Raw genomic sequence first — 22,220 nt, 5'->3', positions numbered from 1 at the left:
TCCGGAATATATGTGATTCATTAAATACGCTGGTCAATAGCTGAATTCTGAGTAATTACATCTTTTATATTTTTTCAATCAAATGTTGCTAGGTATTAATAGTTCATCAGTTCTCATTGTTCCTATCTCTGATGTGCACATTTATTATACGTTTTCCATCATCACCTCTAAGTGTCGCCAAAGGAACAACAACTGTAGTTTCACCTTTACCTATTCGAATTTGAATTGTTCAGAGCTTCGTGGTGATTGAGGAGGAGGGAGTTTTTGTGAGAAGTGGAAGTTTTTATATGCTGCAGATCAGAGAAGGGCAAAGTTCTCACACTGCCGATCAGACATCAAAACACTTTCGGGGTAAGTGAGGAAAGTCAATAATCTTTATTTTTGAAGTACTTATCAATGAAGAAATACATTGTGCTACAGCAAAAAGAACACTTTTCTCATCCAAGGCAAAAGGGCTGGTGCACATTATATGAATGTGCTGAAATTCTCTGTTCTGGAAACCTTTTCATTTCCACAAAGTATATATATATATATATATATATATATATATGTTTGACAGGTAAAGCAGAATGAGAATTCGGTCACGTATAATCTTCATCACAGGATTTCTGATTGGATTTATTTCCCTGCGACATTTTATGGACTCAGACTTGACCAAGAACCAGACACAGCATGCCTGGCAAGGAGACCAAGTTGGATTCAAAGGTAACCACACATTTGATAATTGTTTTATAGATTTGGGGTTTTTTTTTTTTTAGTTGCAATTGGGGATGCTAATCTGGCAGAATGACTCTTGAAACTGCTCTTTGTGTGTACTTTGAGGATTTAAGTGTGCTTCCTGAAAAAAAACTTCAATGTACAGCTGCAACCAAAAGAACTTTATTTGATGGGACATACACTTCTAATAAAGGCTCGTGTGATACAGCTGTTGCTTTTCAAAGTCGGGAACACAGTACAAAAATGAATCATGGATAGTGAATAGTGTTCAAAATAATAGCAATCCAAGTGTGACTAATTTGCTACATGCCAAACAAGTTACCAGTCGATGCAGTAGATTCTCAGAAAACCAACAATACCCAGCATTTGTGATATACACACGATTAAGTCTGTACAATTGAGGAATTTGTTGAAAGGGTTGTGTTTAAAAAATAATGTGCCATTCAATCACTGAGCTTATCAACTTTGTGAAAAACAGGTGTGAATCAGGCGCCATGGTGGGGCAACTGGTTAGAGCAGGGATGTCAAAATCCTTCTTCCTCAGGGGTCACATGGAGAGATAGTCTAAAAAGAAAAATCCAGAAATCCCAATGTATGATTTTTTTCAAAGATTTATTTGTGTGATACAGCTGCAAATAAGTATTTGAACACCTGTCTCTCAGCTAGAATTCTGAACCTCAAAGACCTGTTAGTCCGCCTTTAAAAGTCCACCTCAGGGCATTGAAGATGGATCGTGGCAGGGTCTTTCAACATAACAATGACCCCAAACACACAGCCAGGAAAACCAAGGAGTGGCTCCGTAAGAAGCATATCAAGGTTCTGACATGGCCTAGCCAGTCTCCAAAGCTAAACCCAATGGAAAATTTTGGAGGGAGCTGAAACTCTGTGTTTCTCAGCGACAGCCCAGAAACCTGTCTGATCTAGAGATCTGTGTTGAGGAGTGGGCCAAAATCCCTCCTGCAGTGTGTGCATACCTGGTGAACAACTACAGGAAATATTTGACCTCTGTAATTGGAAACAAAGTCTGCTGTACTAAATGTTAACATTGGTTTTCTCAGGTGTTCAAATACTTATTTGCAGCTGTATCACACACATAAATCGTTAAAAAAATAATACATTGTGATTTCTGGGTTTTTCTGTGTAGATTATTTCTCTCTCAGTGGACATGCACCTACGATGAAGATTTCAGACCCCGCCATGATTTCTAAGTGGGAGAACTTGCAAAATAGCAGAGTGTTCAAATACTCATTTTCTTCATTGTATATATGTATACATATATTTTTTTCTTTTCTTCTTTTCCACAATATATCAACCAATCTACGAATCATCATGTCACCCAAATCCTGAGCTTTTCCTCTCATAGTTTTAACATTCAAAGTCCCTACACACAGTTGTAGGCTCTGTGCATTCCTCTTCTTCTTCTAGCGAATCCTCTTTCCTCCTCTTCTTTGTCTTCGACCCACAGGAGCTGTATTTCTGACACCCTACGGGTTAACGGTGCCGGGGGTGGGTGTTGTTAACCCAAGCAACGGCCGATCCAGTTTGGTATTCTTTAGATGAATGCCTATATTTGTTTAGCACAGTTTTACACCAGATGCCCTTCCTGACACAACACTCTGCATTTATTCAGGCCTGGCATCGGCCAACAGAATGCACTGGCATGTGCCCCCATAGGGCTGCATTGAGGACAGACACACCCGTGACTGTGGACTTGAGAAAAGCATGCACACACAAATGTTCATAGAAAAAGGACAGGCTTTGTTATATGACAAATTGAAGAATCTCAATGTTAAATTTGTAAAAATGTACTCAAGATGCAAGTATCACATCTATGGCTTCACACAATCCATGTAGACCAATGTTGATGATAATCTGATTGACAAGGTAAAGAATCCAATCAATAAAATCCAAGGTGATATTGACAGCATTTACCTTGAAATAAGAGCAATTTGAAGTCTAGAACCACCTGACATCAGAAGAATGAATGATACATATCAATTATTCACCAACATTGCGAATATAGAGGCTCAACACCATCACAGTGGATGTTTCAGACATATCTTGGCCTGATGCTGAATCAGTATTTGACACTAGAGTGTTCAGTGTCTCCTCAGCTCAGACAGCTAACTTAAGGACTTCTTCCAACAAATCAATGCATTCTTCCCTCCTGTCCTTAAACGCCACACAAGCAGCAGTTTAAGCTGCAGCCATGCTGAAGGTGATAAAGTTAAGTAATCCTCAACATCAACAACAGGAAGAGATTCAACGACTGGAGGTGGAAGAACAAATTTTAAAGGGTGAAAGAGAAGCTCAGGGAAAGTAAATTAAAGCACAGAATAAAAAAAAAACTAGCCCCATTTAAAGCAGAAAGTGTTGATAGAAAATTTAAGCTGGAAGGTAAGAGGAGAGAAGGAGAACATCTTTAGGAACTCAAGTGACATGCTGCAGCACAAGCAAGATGGCAGGTTTATACAGAATCCATTCACTCACCATTTGCAAGTAACCCTTTAGTTGACCCATTCTTTCCCACACATCATGTGCCTGTTTCCCAAGATCTCTCCATGCAACAAGCTAGGCTGACTCAAATTCTTCATCCACAAAAGGATGAACCCAAAACCCACTGTCACATTCTCTGTGCATATCACAAATTCTGTTCCACAACCAGCCACCCTTTCAGTGCCTGTTTCTCCGGCAGTGTCCTATGACACTTCCAATGAAATTGTGAACATTTTCGCAGAAGCAATCACAGCTAATTGGGTCCCAATTCCAGAACCTGAGATCTTCAGTGGAGATCCTCTCAAGTATAATGACTGGAAAGTTTCTTTCTGTACCTTAATTGATCACAAGAATCTGCCAACTCAAGAAAAAGTGTTTTTTTATACACGAATGTTGGTGGCAGAGCCAAGAGCCCTTTTCTGGTTGGAACAGAAACAGCTTGTCATACTGCCTGGAACATACTTGAGGATAGATTTGGTAATCCATTCAAAGTTGGTAAATCATATTGTTACGTGTGAATTTAGAATGAATCTCCTTGGTCAAACCAGCAAAATATACAGTGAGGAAAATCAGTATTTGAACACCCTGCCATATTGCAAGTTGTATTGGGTTTTAGACATTTTAATCACACACAATATATCCATCCATCCATCTATTTTCTTAGCCGCTTATCCTCACAAGGGTCGCAGGGAATGCTGGAGCCTATCCCAGCTGTCAACGGCCAGGAGGCAGGGTACACTCCGAACTGGTTGCCAGCCAATCGCAGGGCATGTGGAGACAAACAGCCGCATTCACAATCAGAACTAGGGGCAATTTAGAGTGTCCAATTAATGTTGGACGTTTTTGGGATGTGGGAAGAAACCGGATTGCCGAGAGAAAACCCACGCAGGCACAGGGAGAACATCGAAACTCCACACAAGGAGGGCTGGGATTGAACCCGGGTCCTCAAAACTATGGGGCCAACTCTTTACCAGCTGACCACCGTGCCACCCCATATATACTGTATACATATGTATTTTTTCCTTTCGGCTTGTCCCATTAGAAGTCGCCACCGGGTATCATCTTTTTCTATCCAAGCCCATCTCCTATCATCCATCAACCTTCTCTTTGGTCTTCCTCTTGCTCTTTTGCCTGGCAACTCCATCCTGAGCAACCTTTTACCAATATAATCACTCTCTCGCCTCTGGACATGTCCAAACCATCGAAGTCACAGACAAAGAAGAGGAGGAAAGCGGATTTGTAGGCAGAAGAAGAGAAATGCCCAGAGCGTAGGGACTTTGAATGTTGGTAATATGACTGGAAAATCTGGTTGACGTGATGATTAGGAGAAAGGGGGACAGATGATTGTGGACTTTGCAAAAAGGATGGAAATGGCTACAGTGAACTTTTTTCCAGAAGAAACAGGAACATAGAGTGACCTACAAGAGAAGACGTAGAAGCATGCAGGTGGACAATATTTTGTGTAGACAATGTAATCTGAATGAGTTTACTGACTGTAAGGTAGTGGTAGGGGACACTGTAGATCGACAACATAGGATGGTGGTGTGTGGGATGACTGTGGTGGTGGGTATGAAGATTAAGAAGACCAAGATAGAGCAGAGAACCATGTGGTGGTAGCTGAGAAAAGAAAAATGATGTGTTCCCTTTCGGAAAGAGGTGAGACAGACTCTCAATGGACCGGAGGAGCTCCTGGTAGACTGAACTACTTCAGCCAAGGTGATCAGAGAGGCAGGCAGAAGAGTACTTGGCGTGTCTTCTGGTAGGAAAGGGGAGAAGGAGACTTGGTGGTGGAGCCCCAAAATACAGGAAGTCATGCAAGGAAAGATATTAGCGAAGAACTGGGACACTGAGAGGACTGAAGAAAGGCGAAAAGAATACATTGAGACGCGACAAAGGGCAAAAGTAGAGGTGGCAAAGGCTAAACAAGAGGCATATGATGACATGTACACCAGGTTGGGCATGAAAGAAGGACAAAAGGATCTCTACAGGTGGGCCAGACAGAGGGATAGAGATGGGAAGGATGTGCAGCAGTTAAGGGTGATGAAGGATAGAGATGGAAATGTGTTGACTGGTGCCAGTAGTGTGCTAAATTGATGAAAAAAATACTTTGAGAAGGTGATGAATGAAGACAATGAGAAAGAAGGAAGAGGAGGAGAGGCAAGTGTGAAGAACCAGGAAGTGTCAATGATTAGTAAGAAGTTAGAAAGGCACTACAAAGGATGAAAAATGGAAAAGCAGATGGTCCTGATGACATACCTGTGGAAGTATGGAAGCAATTTGGAGAGATGGCTGTGGCATTTCTGACCAACTTATTCAACAGAATACTAGCAGGCGAGAAGACGCCTGAAGAATGTGAGGAAAAGTGTGCAAGTTCCCATTTTTAAGAACAAAGGCAATGTTCAGAGCTGTGGGAACTACAGAGGAATAAAGTTGATGACCTACACAATGAAGTTATGGGAAAGAGTAGTGGAGGCTAGACTCAGGATAGAAGTATCTGCAAGCAGCAGGATGGTTTCATGCCTAGAAAGAGTAACAAGAATGCGTTATTTGTAATGTGAAAAAGTACAGAGAAGGTCACAAGGAGCTTCATTGTGTCTTTGTGGATCTAGATAAAGACAGAGTACGAAGAGAGGAACGATGGTACTGCATGCGTAAGTCTGGTGTGGCAGAGAAATATGTTAGAATAGTACACGACATGTATGATGTTAGCAGAACAATGGTGAGGTGTGCAGCAGGTGTGACGGAAGAATTTAAAGTGGAGGTGGGAGTGCATCAGGGATCAGCTCTGAGCCCCTTCCTGTTTGGTGTGGTATTGGATAGGCTGACAGATGAGGTTAGACTGGAATCCCCTTGGACCATGATGTCCACAGATGATGTCATGATATGCAGTGAAAGCAGGGAGAAGGTGGAGGAACACTTAGAAAGATGGAGGCATGCACTGGAAAGGAGAGGAGTGAAGATTAGCTGAAGTAAAACAGTATATGTGCGTGAATGAGAGAGGTGGAGGGGGAAGCGTGAGGGTCCGGGGAGAAGAGATAGTGAGGGTGGACGACTTCATATACACGAAGAGCAATGGTGAGTGTGGTCAGGAAGTGAAGAAACTGGTCCAAGCAGGTTGGACAGCTGGTGGAAGGTGTCTGGTGTGTTACATGACAGAAGAGTCTCTGCTCGGATGAAGGGCAAAGTTTATAAAACAGTGGTGAGGCTGGCCATGATGAACGGATTAGAGACAGTGGCACTGAAGAGACAACAGGAAGCAGAACTGGAGGTGGCAAAAATGAAGAGGTTGAGGTTCTCTCTCATTCTCTCTTCTTTCTTCTTCTCGCTGATTAGAAGGACAGCCATAATTGGATGTTTTTGAGACAAGATTCGAGAGAGCAGACTGGTTTGGACATGCCCAGAGGCAAGAGCGTGAGGGTATTGGTAGAAGGGTGCTGAGGATGGAGCTGACAGCCAAAGGAACAAGAGGAAGACCAAAGAGAAGGTTGCTGGATTTTGTGAGGGAAGACACAGCTGACACAGAGACAGCTGGGTTTTGAGAGGAAGATGCAGGAGATAGGCTAAAATGGAAAAAGATGACACGCTGTGGCGACCCCTAACGGGACAAGCCGAAGGGAAAAGAAGTTGCCTCAGAATGTCGAGTGACAAGCTGAACCTTGAAATTGAGAGTGTTATGTACAATGTGATTACCAGCTATACCCCACAGGGAGGATATGACCTCGAGTTGAAAGAGAAATTCTGGAAGGAACTAGATGAAGTAGTTCTGAGCATCACAGACAGAGAGTGTTGTCATTGGTGCAAATTGTAATGGACATGTTGGTGAAGAAGAAATTAACATTGAGGAACAGATGTTGGTGAACATTGCAAAAAGGATGGAAATGGCAGTGGTGAACACATTTTTCCTGAAGAGGCAGGAACATAGAATGAAGTACAAGAGGGGAGATGGAAGCATGCAGGTGGATTACATTTCATGCAGACAATGTCATCTGAAAGAGATTTCTGATTGTAGGTAGTGGTAAAGGAGTGTGTAGCTTGACAGCATAGGATGGTGGTGTTTAGGGTGACTCTCATGGTGGGGAGGAAGATTAAGAAGACAAAGGTAGAGCAGAGAACCATGTTGTGGAAGCTGAGAAAGGAAGAATGTTGTGCGACTTTTCGGAAAGAGGGGAGAATGAGGGCAGATGGTGTCAGAGAGGAAGAAGCAGGAGATAGGCTTCTAGAAAAAAAGATAACGCTCTGTGTCGACCCCTAACTCTCTGTGAAAACGTAACTACCCCCTGAACCTCATTACTCTGGAGGAATTATGTCCCACTCTTTGCAGAATGTGTTCAACTTTGCCATATTGGAGGGTTTTCTAGCATGAACTGCCCAATTCAGGTCTCAACACAGCATCTCAGTTGGATGTAAATCCAGACTCTGATTTAGCTACTCCAAAACCTTGGCTTCGCCTCCAACTCAGCATGGCCCGAAAGGGTATTGTTGGTCCCCCTTCCCGTGGGCTCACCACCTGTGAGAGGAAGCATTGGGGTCGGGAACAATGTGAGCTGGGCGGCGGCAGGAGGTGGGGACCTTGATGATGCAACCCCTGGCTATAGAAACTAGCTTTAGGGATGTTGACCATCACCTCCTTGGTAGAGAAGGAGCCCGAGCTGGTGTGTGAGATCAAGAAGTTCCAACTTGACATATTGGGAGTCTCCTTCACATACCACTTTGGGTCTGGTACCAGTCCTCTTGAGTGGTGTTAGACTCTGTTCCACTCTGGAGTTGCCCACGGTGTTGGTATCGCTGTTCCCCCCCCCCCCCTGCAGGAGAACTTAACCCACATTCCGAGGGAGGTGGGGACATCGAATCCTAGTGTACTATGTTCTGTGCATTTATTGCTGTGGCAGCTGACCAGAGTTGTGGTTGTCAGGTATTCAGTGCCTCTCGTGGCTGCAATCCCCGAACCCATTGGTGGACACCGGTGAGGGACGTCGACAAGATCAGGAAGGAGGCTCCTATTGGGGATTTTTGGACTGTGGGACTCCTGAGGCAGATGTTCGGTATTGCCTGGTGAAGCCCGCTTACATGGAAAAAGATGACGCGCTGTAGCAGCCCCTAACGAGACAAGTTGAAAGGAAAAGAAGATGAAGAAGAGAGCGAGTGAGACAGGTAGATAGATCGATAAACATATTTTCCACCGCAAGTTCAACATCAGCACGAAGTTAACAGGTTTGACCTTATGCAACCGGTCCATCTGTCGGTCTCGGTAGTGCAGCATGAACTTGTTTCCTGACATCAGAAAGCAGGTTCGTCAAAGATGTGCAATACCTGATCAAGTCATCCTTGCAAAGGTCTGTGTCCATCGACAAGCCTGGAGGATGCAGTCCAACATTCAGAGGGCCTGCAAATAGGATGTCAAATTGGGACAGATTGTGCCTTGGATGAACAGGCATCCTCATATACATCAAGACAATTGGCAGACACTTGATCCAATTTAATTTTGCCTCTTCACAACCTTTACTCAGTTTTACTTTTAGAATCCCATTTTCTTTTTCTACTGCACCGCCAGACTGGGGGTGGTTGCTACAATGTGTTTAGAGGTCAAATTATGGTCGAGTGGAAAGCTGAGTCATCACTTCATTTATAATGCTTCTTGTTGGCAGAAGAAAGATTTTTCAGGAATTCCCCTTCTGGGATTAATAACGCTTTAGGCACTGTAGTCACGGATGCATGACTCACTGGAAGACTTTGAAAGCATGTCAACCATAACTAGACACTATTTCTTGCCTTCACAGGGTGTTAATTCTATGTAGTTCATCATTACACATTGGAATGGCTGTGTCGGTGGTGGATGTGCCTGCCTGTTGTGTAAGCGGGCAGTGTTTACCAGAGTTGAAGTGAGCACATGTAAAGCAAGACTTCCAAAAAACATCTGCAAAAGCAGAAAACCCTTTTATAGACTAATGACATTGTGCCGCAGAAACCATCACTCCATGTGAAACATAGTCCAACTCATGGGTCATTTTAACATAAAAAAAGAAAAGATGCTGGTGGAGACAAGGCTTACTGTCCAAATGGCTTTTGGTAGGGCCCTTGAAAGTCGCCCCGCACTGTCGCCACACAGAACATTCAGCAGGAGTAAATAGTGAGTGAAGGTACGCAAGCGAGAGTGTGGGGGGAGGGGGCAAGTGGGCACTGGAGTGAGAGGAGGTGAGGTGAAATGAAGGAAGAAGCAGGCAAGATACAACCTTGGAAGCGGTGTCTGCACATTCAACTTCCCTGAGAGACAGGGTCAGACAAGTCAGTGTATGCTGTACATTTACACACCGCGACAAGAGATGGCAGAGGACAGCATCAAAGAGAGCTGGAACCTTGTCATGGTGAAGAATCTGTTTGCCATTAGATTTTTAAAAATTGCGGTGGCGCCCTAAGTCATGGTCCACGCCAAAAGCATACCGGGAGTCCGTGTAAATGGTGAGAGATTTTCTCTCTGTCAAACGACAGGCCTCTGTGAGTGGCACCAATTCAGCTGCGAGTGACGAGTAATGTGAAGGGAGTGGTGACACAAATCCAAAATCATCAACCACAGCAAAGCCGCTCTGGGAGAAGAAATACTCCACTGGACAGAGACTGTCGACATGGCGCTGAAACAACACTGATGTCATGTTTCCGTGACATTCGTCTACAAACTGAACAAAGGGTGTGCCCGGAGAAAACCCAGTCAGGCACGGGGAGAAAATACAAACTCCACACAGGCGGGCTGGGATTGAACCCGGGTCCTCAGAACTGTGAGGCAAACGGTTTACAGCTGCTCCACCATGCATCTAGTAAAACAACAACAACAAAATAACATTTTTATTGCAGTACAGAAAGTCATAAACAAAGCAAATGTGTGATGTCTTCTCGTGTGCCCCGATGCACTGTTGTGACCCCACTTCTGGCGCGCTGGTGTTCCATCACTTCTGATTAGCCAGTGTGGTGCCCGCTCCTCGACAAGAGGAACTTTTGCTTGCAAGGAGACTTGTCTCTCTCACCATCTCCAGCCCGTTCATGTTACATCTCCACAAATCCCCCTTTTTTAATTTCCTTGGGGCAGTCTAAAACATAACAATCACAATATTCTTCTTTTCCTTTCGGCTTGTCCCATTAGGGGTCATCACAGAGTGTCATCTTTTTCCATCTTTCCCTATTGCGTGTATCTTCCTCTCGAACACCCACTGTCCTCATGTCTTCCCTCACAAAATTCATTAACGTTTTCTTTGGTCTTCCTCTTGCTCGTTTGTCTGGCAGCTCCATCCTCAGCACCCTCCTACCAATATACACCTTCTCTTGCCTCTGAATATATCCAAACCATCGAAGTCTGCTCTCTCTAACATCTCCAAAACATCCCACTTTGGCTGTCCCTCTAATGAGCTCATTTCTAATCCTATTCAACTTGCTCACTCCGAATGAGAACCTCAACATCTTAATTTCTACCACCTCCAGTTCTGCTTCCTGTTGTCTCTTCAGGGCCACCTCACTGTTTTATAAATTTTGCCTTTCATCCTGGAAGATACTCTTCTGTCACATAATACATCAGACACCTTCCGCCAGCTATTCCAACCTGTTTGGACAAGTTTATTCACTTCCTTACCCCACGAACCATTGCTCTGGATTGTTGACCCTAAGTATTTGAAGTCGTCCACCGTTGCTATCTCTTCTTGCTGTAGTCTCACTGTTCACCCACCACCCGTCATTCACGCACATATATTCTGTTTTACTTCGGCTAATCTTAATTCCTCTCCTTTCCAGTGCATGCCTCCATCGTTCTAATTCTCCCTCCACCTGCTCCCTGCTTTCACTGGATATCACAATACAATCTGCAAAAATCATTATCCAAGGGGTTTCCAGTCTAACCTCATCTGCCAGCCTATTTATTACCACAGCAAACAGGAAGAGGCTCAGAGCTGACCCCTGATACAGTCCCACCTCCACTTTAAATTCTTCCGTCACAACTGCTGCACACCTCACCATTGTTCTGGTAACATCATACATGTCGTGTACTATTCTAACATTTTTCTCCCCCACACCAGACTTACGCATGCAGTACCACAGTTCCTCTCTTGGTTCTCTGTCTTTATCTAGATCCACAAAGACACAATGAAGCTCCTTCTGACCTTCTCGGTACTTTTCCAGATTGCAAATAATGCATTTTTGGTACTCTTTCTAGACATGAAACCATACTGTTGCTCGCAGATACTGACGTCTGACCTTTCCTCCATTCATTTTCTCATCCACTAGTACTCTGTTGAATAAGTTGGTCAAAAACGCCACAGCTTTCTCTCCAAATTGTTTCTATACCTCCACAGGTATGTCATCAGGACCAACTGCTTTTCCATTTTTCATCCTTTGCAGTGCCTTTTGAACTTTCCCTTGCTAATCATTGCCACTTCCTGGTCCTTCACACTTGCCTCTTGTACTCTTCCTTTTCTCTCATTTTCTTCATTCATCAACTTCTCAAAGTATTCTTTCCATCTATTTAGCACACTACTGGCACCGATCAACATATTTCTATCTCTATCCTTAATCACCCTTACCTGCTGCACAACCTTCCCATCTCTATCCCTCTGTCTGGCCAATCTGTATATCCTTTTCTCCTTCTTTAGTGACCAACCTGGTGTACATGTCGTCATATGCCTCTTGTTTAGCCTTTGCCACCTCTACCTTTGCCCTACATCGCGTCTCAATGTATTTCTTTTGCCTTTTCTCAGTCCTCTCACTGTGCCACTTCTTCGCTAATCCCTTTCCTTACATGACTTCCTGTATTTTAGGGTTCCACCACCAGGTCTCCTTCTCCACTTTCCTACCAGAAGACATACCAAGTATTCTCCTGCCTGTCTCTCTTATCACCTTGGCAGTTGTAGTCCAGTCTTCCGGGAGCTCCTCCTGTCCATTAAGAGCCTGTCTCACCTCTTTCCAGATGGCCGTACGGCATTCTTCCTTCCTTTGTCTTCTTAATTTTCCTACCCACCAACAGAGTTGTCCTACACAACACCATCCTGTGTTGTCGAGCTACAGTCTCCCCTACCAGTACTTTGCATTCACTAACCTCCTTCAGATTACATCGCCTTCACAGAATATAAACCACCTGCGTGCTTCTACCTCTGCTCTTGTTGGTCACTATATTTTCCTGCCTCTTCTGGAAAAAAGTGTTCACTACTGCCATTTCCATCCTTTTTGCAAAGTCCACCATCATCTGACCCTCAAAGTTCCTTTCCTGGATGCCGTGCTTACCCATCACTTCTTCATCAACCCAGTTACCTTCACCAACATGTCCAATTCAATCTGCACCAATCACAACTCCTACTGTGTCTGGGATGCTCAGAACTACTTCATCTTGTTCCTTCTAGGATTTCTTTTCAACTCTCAGTCACATCCAACCTGTAGGCCATACACGCTAATCTAATTATACGTAACACCCTCAATTTCAACTTTTCGCCTCATCACTCTTTCTGATACGCTTCTCACTTCCAAGATGTTCTTAGCCAGCTCTTCCTTTAAAGTAACCCCTACTCCATTTCTCTTCCCATCTACTCCATGGTAAAATAATTTAAACCCTGCTCCTACACTTCTAACCTTACTACCTTTCCACCTGGACTCTTGGATGCACAATATATCAACCTTTCTCCTTATCATCATGTCAACCAACTCCTGACCTTTTCCTGTCATAGTCCCAACATTCAAAGTCACTACATTCAGTTACAGGCTCTGTGTATTCCTCTTCTTCTTCTGCCAACTAAGCTGTTTTCTTCCTCTTCTCTGTCTTCGACCCAAAGTCACTGAATAAATAAATACAACACAGCAATCACAATAAACGTGACAAATAAAGCAACCATGAGTCGATAAACAAACCAACCTGAAGCAAATGTAGTCGATAAACAAAGCAACCTTAAGCAAATAAAGCAAATGCGGGTCCATGTAAACATATTAGTAGAGCAAAAGCGCATAAAAAGCAAAACAAGAGAGAATATATGAGATAACTTTATGTACAATCAATCCATTTAATCCAGTACCCTGTGCAAGGACATAACCCTGTCAGCACAATTACTAAACTTGACAGGTCGTACCATATTGTCGCACGCTTTTTACATTTTTCAAACCAACCTTTGCTTTCCAAGAATCCTCATTGTCAAAGGGATGAATTTTTTCAGCTTCAGGTTCATCATTATACATTTCTACTTCATAATAAAAGTTATGGAAGCTGTTTTACTGATGTTTACCACATCATTCTTTATGTAAAGCACTGCTGATTTGTTCAAACCATAATGGCCGCACAAAAGCTTAGCTTTTGCTGTCTTTGATCATATCCAAAAGTTTTACTTTTTCACCGATCCATCAGCTTCCTCTTCCTCATTCTCACAAGGCCATTTATCTGCAATCCACTTTTCACAAAGTGAACACACCTTCCTCTCATTTCACATCAACCTCTTCTGCTTGGGTGCTTCAGGGGCATCAAGCACAGAACTTTGGAAGCATTGTGAACTAGAGGTTTTATCCACACACACACTCCTAACAATCTAGAAAATGGTGGAGAGTAAGGAGGTGGTAGGGAGGGAGGGAGAGTTGCTGGGTGGAGGGTCTATGATGCGCAGCCAATCAGTTCCAAAAATCTGACCGGGCTTCTTTTTTTGGGGGGGGGGGGCTTTTTTTGGGGTGGGGGGTGTTGAAAAGATGCGATGCACTGAAGGCGCAATAGGTGAAGTGCTAAGTAGAGAGGAATTACTGTAAAGAGTTTATTATTTTCCAGTCAACTGTGGGAAAGTTAATGTAGGTGGCTTTTTTCAGAAGGATGTGAATATCTGGTGGTTGGGCAGCAATTTCTTTCTCTAAAGCAAGGGTCTCAGACTCACAGCCCGCAGGCCAACTGTGGCCCCCGGAATGATAGTTTACAGCCCACGTCTTAATATGAAACATAAATTTTAGTGCTGCCCGCAACTGTAATATGACTGACACTTGTTGTATGTGGAGCTGAATGAATCAATCATTGTGAGGTGTATGGCACTGGGGGGCGGGACATACGCTGAGCTTATTGTGTACTCGCGACATTAGACAAGAGCTCGAGACACTCGAGACCATTCACTCGCTCGCTCAGTACGTCCAACGCATTACCGCCTTCACTCGCTCACACGCTCATTCATTCATCCAATCAAATGGGCGGAGGAGGAGCCATGAAGCCGCTGACTCTGATCATCCGTGTGGATGCCTGTGAACACTGAAACTTAAATGCGACACAGACTCCAAGTGGAATTATTACACAGCCCCAAACATGTCTTTTTCAAAGCCCGCAGTGAAGAGAAAGGTCAGTGATGAGTGTCAGGTTTATGCAACTGATGACAGTTGAAGAACGATATCAGAGATTCCGTCAGCAGTGGCCAGGTTCCCGCAACCTTGGAGATTTAAAGTATGCTGTCTCAAGGAAGGAAGACAAAATTAACTTTTGCTCGTGAGGAGAATGTGTGATCTGTCTCTTTCACCATCTCCAACCCGTTCTATTCACATCTCCACGTCTCCTCTTTTTATTTAGTTAACGCAGTCCGAAACGTAACAAACACAGGAAAATGCGATAGACAACATAACCGTAACCAAGTGTGTGACAAGCAATGCCAACGTGAGTCAATAAACAAAACAACTGAGGCAAATAAAAAGAAACGAGTCGGGGCGCGTCCTCCATTGAGCGCCGAGCACTTGTGTTGCATCTCTGTGACATCCTTTCTATGTCTCGGTCTTGTGAGGTCATATTCATCATCCTAGTCGTGACGCCTCTGTCTCTCCAGCAACATCAGCCTTACTGCCAACATTGTGGGAGAAGCACATTTCTGACATGTCAAGTGACATTTATGATCAATTGTGTGAGAAAGCAAAATGTTTCATTGTATATTCAGTCACTCTTGATGAAATCACAGATACTGCCCAACTCGCAATATATGTCCGTGGTGTTGATGACAATTTTGAAGTAATGGAGGAGTTGCTCACAACAATTCCAGATATTTCACCAGCTGTGTGATACCATTGAGAATGCCGGTTTTCCATGGAAGAGGTTTGTTGAAATAACAACTGATGGAGCTCTGTCAATGACAGGGAGGAAAAATGGACTGGTGGTACTTGTTCAAAAGAAACTCCAAGAGGAAGGTGTGGAGGAGGCCATAGTGCTGCACTGCATTGTCCATCAGCAGGTCCTTTGCAGCAGATGCCTGAAGTTTGAAAATGTGATGTCTGTCATTGTGAAATGCATCAACCAAATCAGATCATGGTGCTTAAAGCACGGGAAGGTTCTGTGCTTTTTGGAGGAAACTGAGTCAGAACATGGGGATGAGCTCTACTTCACCAAGGTACGTTTGCTCAGCAGGGGAAATGTATTGAAGAGATTTTTTGAGTTGAGAGCAGAAGTGAAGCCTTCATGGAGCTGGATGGGGTGGCATTTCCTGTGCTAAGTGATCCCAAATGGCACATGGAGTGAGCTTTTCTTGTTGATATCACACATGAGCTTAATGTACTGAACAATAAGTTACAAGGCCAGGGGAAACTTGTCAGTGCTGCCTATGATAATGTGAGGGCATTTTGCACAAAACTAGTGTTATGGAAAGTCCAGCTCTCTCAGACAAACCCTTTGCCATTTCCCAGTGTGTAAGTCACTCGTGGATGCAGGCACACCATTTAGTGCTGAGAAGTATGTTGAGGCCATCTTGAAGCTGCAGGAAGAATTTGATTACAGATTTGCAGACTTCAAGACACACAGAGCCACATTTCAAATTTTTGCTATACCCTTCTCCTTCGATGTCCTATATGCCCCTCCTGTGCTTCAAATGGAGCTCATTAACCTCCATTGCAACTCTGAACTCAAAGCCAAGTTCAGGGAGGTGACTGGAGAAGCAGACAAGCTTGGAGAGTTTTTGAGAGAATTGACCCCCAGGTTCTCCACCTTGAACTTCAATAAGTCAAAGTACAGGTCCAGATTTACTGATGAGCATCTTCAAGGCCTACTGAGGGTCCAACCGCTTCCTTCCCCAAATATGGCTCAGCTATTTGAGAAGAAGCGCTCCCAGGTTTCTACCAGCAAGAAGTAGGCAAGAGAAGCCATTTTCAGGACAGTTCATGTTCAATGTTCCGTTCATGTTCAGAAAGTTAAAGGTTAAAGAATCATTTGGACTTATTTATTTATTTGTTTTCATCTTACTTTATGTTAAAAAATTAAGATATTTGAGAATGTTTTTATCTTTTTCTCGTAGAAATCCTGATGTGGCCCAGCCTCACCCAGATTCTGCCTCCAATTGAACTAAATTGGGTTTCAGACCCCTGCTCTAAAGCAACAATCTAATATTGAATGTCAGCATGCAGTGTACCAGTAGCACGCGTTTCTTCATTGGGGAGCATGAGAGTTGGATGCAAGTGTATTTGTGTATCACTGTACTGCTTCAGGGCCCGTCAGGAATCAGACATGACACCACGAAAGCTGAGCCCCCTACGCCTCCTCTGACGATCAGCAATGCCATCTTGACGTCTTTTCAGGCAGTTCCTTTGCCAATGTCCTCTTCTCTTTTTCTTCTTCTGGTTGCATTCTTTGGTCTCAGTGTGTTTGGCGTGTCGCATAATTTCTGCCAGGCAGTTGTTTAACTACCCGCCAATCAGGATGTTAACTATGATATTGGTCAATGGAGAACGTAGACGATCCACAAAAGCTGCTTTCACAACAGACTCGAAGGGACTCTCCTCGCTATCAAAAGTGTCAGGTTTAGAAAGTCCAGAATGGCTTTCACAAACATCCACGAGGAAGTGCAACTACTCAACTGCTGTCTCCTATGTTCATTGGTTGAAGGCACACATTGGTGGCATGTCAGTGCGGAGGGGGAAGTGCATCCCCAACGCCTCACTTATGGTTGAGATTTGCACTTCCCTTGGTCCATTCAAGGTCAAAAGGGAGTCCTCGCTTGCAGCTGCCCTTGTTCCACTATCGCAACAATTTTGCCAAAATTCTCCAATCCAAGATGTAGGAGAAGACGTTTACTGACCTCTCTGCTGATGGGCCTCCACTGTTGTGCAAGCTGGAGGAAAGCTTAATGCAGCTTTCGGCCACCTTCATTGGGATGTGGCCACTTTTTTATTGCCTCTTTGCTTTCTGCAACCATGTGACGGTATGCCAGGACAGGTTCACTGTCCGGGCTGGGGAACTCGATCATTAGCATGCAGATGTTCTGATCCATCTTCGCCTTCTGTCTGGTGACTCCCGATGATGGCGGACCCGGGACCCATTTTTCTGTCCCATGACAAGAGGTTGAAAGCTGCCAGCAGGAGGCAGCTAAATATGCTTCTCATGATCACAATATTCGAACATCTTTGAAATTGTTGGGTGTCAAACCTCTAATTGTTGGGTCTTCGGTACACAAACCCCTCACTGTCAGAGCTTGACTCACCGACTCACTCCTTGAATTTAAAACCGGGAAATCTATCCCTTGCAATCAGGTCTTCTGGCACCTAAACTCTCACTGAACTTAAACCTGAGTTCTCGAGCCCCACACAGTTAGATCATGTGGCATCGAACCCCACACTGAACTGTACTTAATGGTACAGACTCAAACCCTACCAACTGGTGGAGAGTAACTGCCAATACCGTGTAATACAAATACAAAATTGTTCCCACCAAAAATCAAATTAAAATAATGAAAATTCTTTTCCGTAGTTCTTTGTTGTGGTTTGTTTGGAATCTCAAGGTGATTGCCGATCCTTGAAGGCAGCAGGGCAGTCCTAATTCGTGGGTAAAGGCAGGACTCGTGTACTAATCCCGGATGATCAGCAACTGGTCCAGAGAGCCTCTGGATTGCCAATCAATACTGGAATCCCACTTCTGACACCAACTGTTCAGGCAAAATCTCTTTCTGACACCATCAGCATGGAGGCAATCTTGTCTTTGTGGATTTTAATTTAAAAAAAAAACTAAGAAAAGTCTTTGCGAAGAAAGGAAAATGTCCAAATCTTATAAGTTGTCACCCCAGAATAAAGATCTGACTAAAAGTCCATCCATCCCTGACCTGGTAACCAGCCAATCACAGGAAATATAGAAACAGACAACAGTCACACTTGCAATCACACCTCAGGGCAATTTAGAGTCTCCAAGTGCCTGGAGAAAATGCATGCAGACACAGGGAGAACATGCAAACTCCACACTGGCGGGGCCGCGATTTGAACCCCTGTTCTACAGTTGCGCGACCGTGCCGCCTGACCTAAACTCGTTTCATTACATTAAAGTGAGAGTGACAGAGAGACAAAACAAAACAGCTATTTATGTCTAGCTGCAAACACATGGACCCGGTAGGAATAACATGGACCAGCCTGACCGGGAGAAGTAGAAGCCACAACAAGACAAAACCTGTTAAAGTTGAAGGTAGAACTAACAGAACTAATATTTGGTATACAGGGTGTCCCCAAAATAATGTATACAGATTTTAAATAATTGTAAACTTGATGTTTATTATAATTTGAATATTTTTTGATATGTAAAATAATTTAAAAATATCATTATTTAAAGTCTGTATACATTTTTTGAGACACTGTATATGTAAAACACAAATCTGCCAACACACCCTGCCTCTCACCCCAAGATAATTGAGACAGGATTCAGTAAGACCGTGACCATAGTGAGCATAAGCAGGACAGAAAATTGATGGATGAAATTTGCCTTGCATGAATCCGAGGAATGTTTTTTTTTTTTTTTTTTTTTTTTTTCATTACTCCATTTTGGGCTGGCACGGTGCATCAGCTGGTAAAGCGTTGGCCTCACAGTTCTGAGAACCTGGGTTCAATCCCAGCCCTCCCTCTGTGGAGTTTGCATGCTCTCCCTGTGCCTGTGTGGGTTTTCTCCAGGCACTCCAGTTTCCTCCCACATCCCTAAAACATGAAACATTAATTGGACACTCTAAATTGCCCCTCGGTGTGATTGTGAGTGTGGCTGTTTGTCTCCATGTGCCTTGCTATTGGCTGGCAAACAATACAGCGTGTACCCTGCCTCCTGCCCATTGACAGCTGGGATAGGCTCCAGCACTCACTGTGACCCTCGTAAGGATAAGCGGCAAAAGAAAATGGATGGATATTCAATTTTGGTAGCCAAGCTCTTTTATGTGCATCTTGTGAATCAACAGAAGTTTGTTTGAATAGACCTTAACCCTTTTAAAACGCTGAGGATCACTGGTGATACTGTATTTAAAGGGGAAATCCACTGGCTTGCATTAACAATGTATCCAATAGGTCATGTAATATGTACTCTATTTGACAATGTGATGTTAAATCCTCTCTCATTTAACCCTCTCTGGACCAAATAAAATTTTACAGAGAGAAAAATCTGATACTTTCAGAAAATGATACTAAGGACTTGAAATTTTCGATTATATTAAACCTCTTGCTAATTTGCAACCCCTGCCTGGAAGGGGTTAAGAGTGTTTTGAGAAGATTTTTATCGAGAATTACGAATTTTCAGGGGCGCTGCCATTTTCTCGAGTCGCATGACTTACGTGCGTAGATGTGATGTGTACCGTGTCGCAATAAAACCTCGATTACATGGGATGCCATTTATGCCCAGCGCAGATTTCTCGGATTTATCCTCATCTGATGAAGAAATAGAAGTATCGGTTGATCGGGAAAACAGAGGAATACTTCCATACACAGTCGTAGGCGGGCCCGCCGCTCGGCCGTTCAGTTGATCGGGAAGATGGAGTAATATTTCTTTACACAGCCGTGAGTGGCACAGCCGTGAGTGACACAACCATGAGCGGCTCTCCATCGCTCGGTTTATCGAGAAGACGGAGGAATACTTCTATACACAGCCGTGAGCGACACGGCCGTAAGCGGCTCGGCTGCTCAGTTGATCGGGAAGACGGTGGAATACTTCCATACAGATTTGAACCTGTGGCTGTAAATAATGCTGCCGAGCAGCGAAGCCATGAGCTGAGCTTCGCCAAGCGGTGGAGCCTTAAGCTCACTCCCCTGCGAGTGAGGTCCGCCGCTCGGCTGTAAATAATGTTGAATATCGGATGGTTCTTCGGGCGGAATGACACGGAGTCTGACGAGTCTCCCCGCCGCTCTGTATGGAAATATTACTCCGTCTTCCCGATCAACTGATACTGCTATTTATTCATCAGATGAGGATAAATCCAAGAAATCAGTGCTGGGCATAATGGTGTCCCATGTAATTGAGCGTTTGGAACGGCACGTAACATGTCTCATACGCCCATGTTGGTCACGTGACTTGCAAAAATGGCAGCGCCCCTGAAAATTCGTAATTGTCGATAAAAAATTTTCTCAAAACACCATTAAATGAGAGATGATTTAACATCACATTGTCAAGATACAGAGTACACATTACATGACCTATTGGATACATTGTTCATACAAACCACTGAATTTTCCCTTTAAAACTACTATAACTCTTCGATTACTTCATTAAATTTTAAACTTTCACACTGCCCGTGAAAAATGCAGAAATCCTGCATTGACAAAAGGTTCTGTGTAGTTGGGAATACAAACTGTGATTCTTTTTTTTTTTACTAATTAATATTTTGTCATAATCATAATGAATGCGTTAAAGTTCCATAGACTTCTCATAGACTCCTGAATACATCATATTTATGATAAATTCTGTTTTATATGCAGGTGTCAACTTGTCTTCAGCAACAAATTCTTCACAACCAACACGTATCTTGTGTTGGATCATGACAGGTCCCAAGAACATGGAGTCCCGGACCAAGCACATTAAGGAAACATGGGCAAAGCGCTGCTACATAGTGTTGTACATGAGTTCTGTTAAGAGTGACTTCCCAACTGTGAAGCTTAATGTCAGTGAGGGGAGAGAACACTTGTATTGGAAGACCATCCGTGCCTTTGAGTACATCTACCATCAGCACCTGGATGATGCAGACTGGTTCCTAAAAGCAGATGATGACACATATGTGATTGTAGAGAATCTAATCTACATGTTATCTCAGATGGATCCTGAGAAGCCCTTGTATCTGGGAAGAAGGTTTCGACCTTTCATTAGTCAAGGCTATATGAGTGGTGGAGCAGGCTATGTCCTTAGTAAGGAAGCACTAAGGAGATTTATCAAAGGTTTCACCACAGGAGCATGCAACCACTTTTCTTCCACAGAGGACATGGCTCTGGGGAAATGTATGGAGACAATGAAGGTGGAGCCAGTAGATACCAGAGATGTGAAAGCAAGACAGACATTTCATCCTTTCCCTCCAGAACTTCACTTGGTCAGACAGTTCCAAAGGAAACCTTGGTATCTGGAATATGAGCATTACCCTCCAATTCAAGTAAGGACACAACACAAAGTAAAGTTTATTTGAATACACCCTAGCCCTTTTAAAATTACAGGGTTAATGATGACACTGTATTTAAAACTACCCGAACTCCTCACTTGCTTCAATCTGCCTTTGAAAGTTGTGAAACAAATACATATTTCTATTGTTATGATAAACAATAATGGATTGAGGTTTCCCTTGCCTGGATGCGAGTTACAGGACCCCCCGAGTCAGGCTTGGAGGTAGGGCTTGCAGGCGAGTTCCTGGTGGCCAGGACTGCACTCAAGGAGGCTCGGCCGGCTACAGCTTGAAGGGATAACGTGAGTCCCCCTGCCCCTGGGGCCATGGGAGAAGCCATAAAGTAAAGGCATGGACCTTGGAGAGGCGAGCCTCACCTAGAGAAGCTGGCTCGGGGGACTTGGAATGTCACTTTCGTGGCCGGGAAGGAGACGGAGCTATTGTGTGAGATCAAGAAGTTCCGACTAGATATAGTCAGGTTCGGGCTCTGGTACCAGTCCTCTAATTGGGGTTGGAGTCTCATCCACTCTGGAGTTGCCCATGATGAGAGGCGCTGAGCAGATGCACTTATTGTCCAGCGTCTCTGCAGTTGGACATTGGGTTTCACCCTGGAGGATGAGAGGGTAGCCTCCCTGTGGCCTAGGTGGGGGGAATAGGTCCTGACTGTTCTGTGTGTCGATG

The 22,220-nt window shown here is 43.9% G+C and overlaps 1 protein-coding gene across 2 annotated transcripts in view; it reads left to right on the top strand.

Annotated features, from left to right (window-relative positions):
* Positions 1-250: 250 nt before the first annotated feature.
* c1galt1a (core 1 synthase, glycoprotein-N-acetylgalactosamine 3-beta-galactosyltransferase 1a) overlaps positions 251-22,220 on the top strand; it is a 59,426-nt gene continuing 37,456 nt past the window's right edge. For both annotated transcript variants that reach the window (XM_061840616.1, XM_061840534.1), the window contains exons 1-3: positions 251-351; positions 560-705; positions 20,872-21,533. In XM_061840616.1, the coding sequence (XP_061696600.1) occupies positions 570-705; positions 20,872-21,533 (798 nt within the window). In that variant the 5' untranslated portion in view covers positions 251-351; positions 560-569. The remainder of the gene's footprint in view (positions 352-559; positions 706-20,871; positions 21,534-22,220) is intronic.

Source organism: Syngnathoides biaculeatus, chromosome 1, assembly GCF_019802595.1.
Source record: "Syngnathoides biaculeatus isolate LvHL_M chromosome 1, ASM1980259v1, whole genome shotgun sequence".
Lineage (NCBI taxonomy): Eukaryota > Metazoa > Chordata > Actinopteri > Syngnathiformes > Syngnathidae > Syngnathoides > Syngnathoides biaculeatus.
This window is presented reverse-complemented; position numbering and strand designations above follow the sequence as displayed.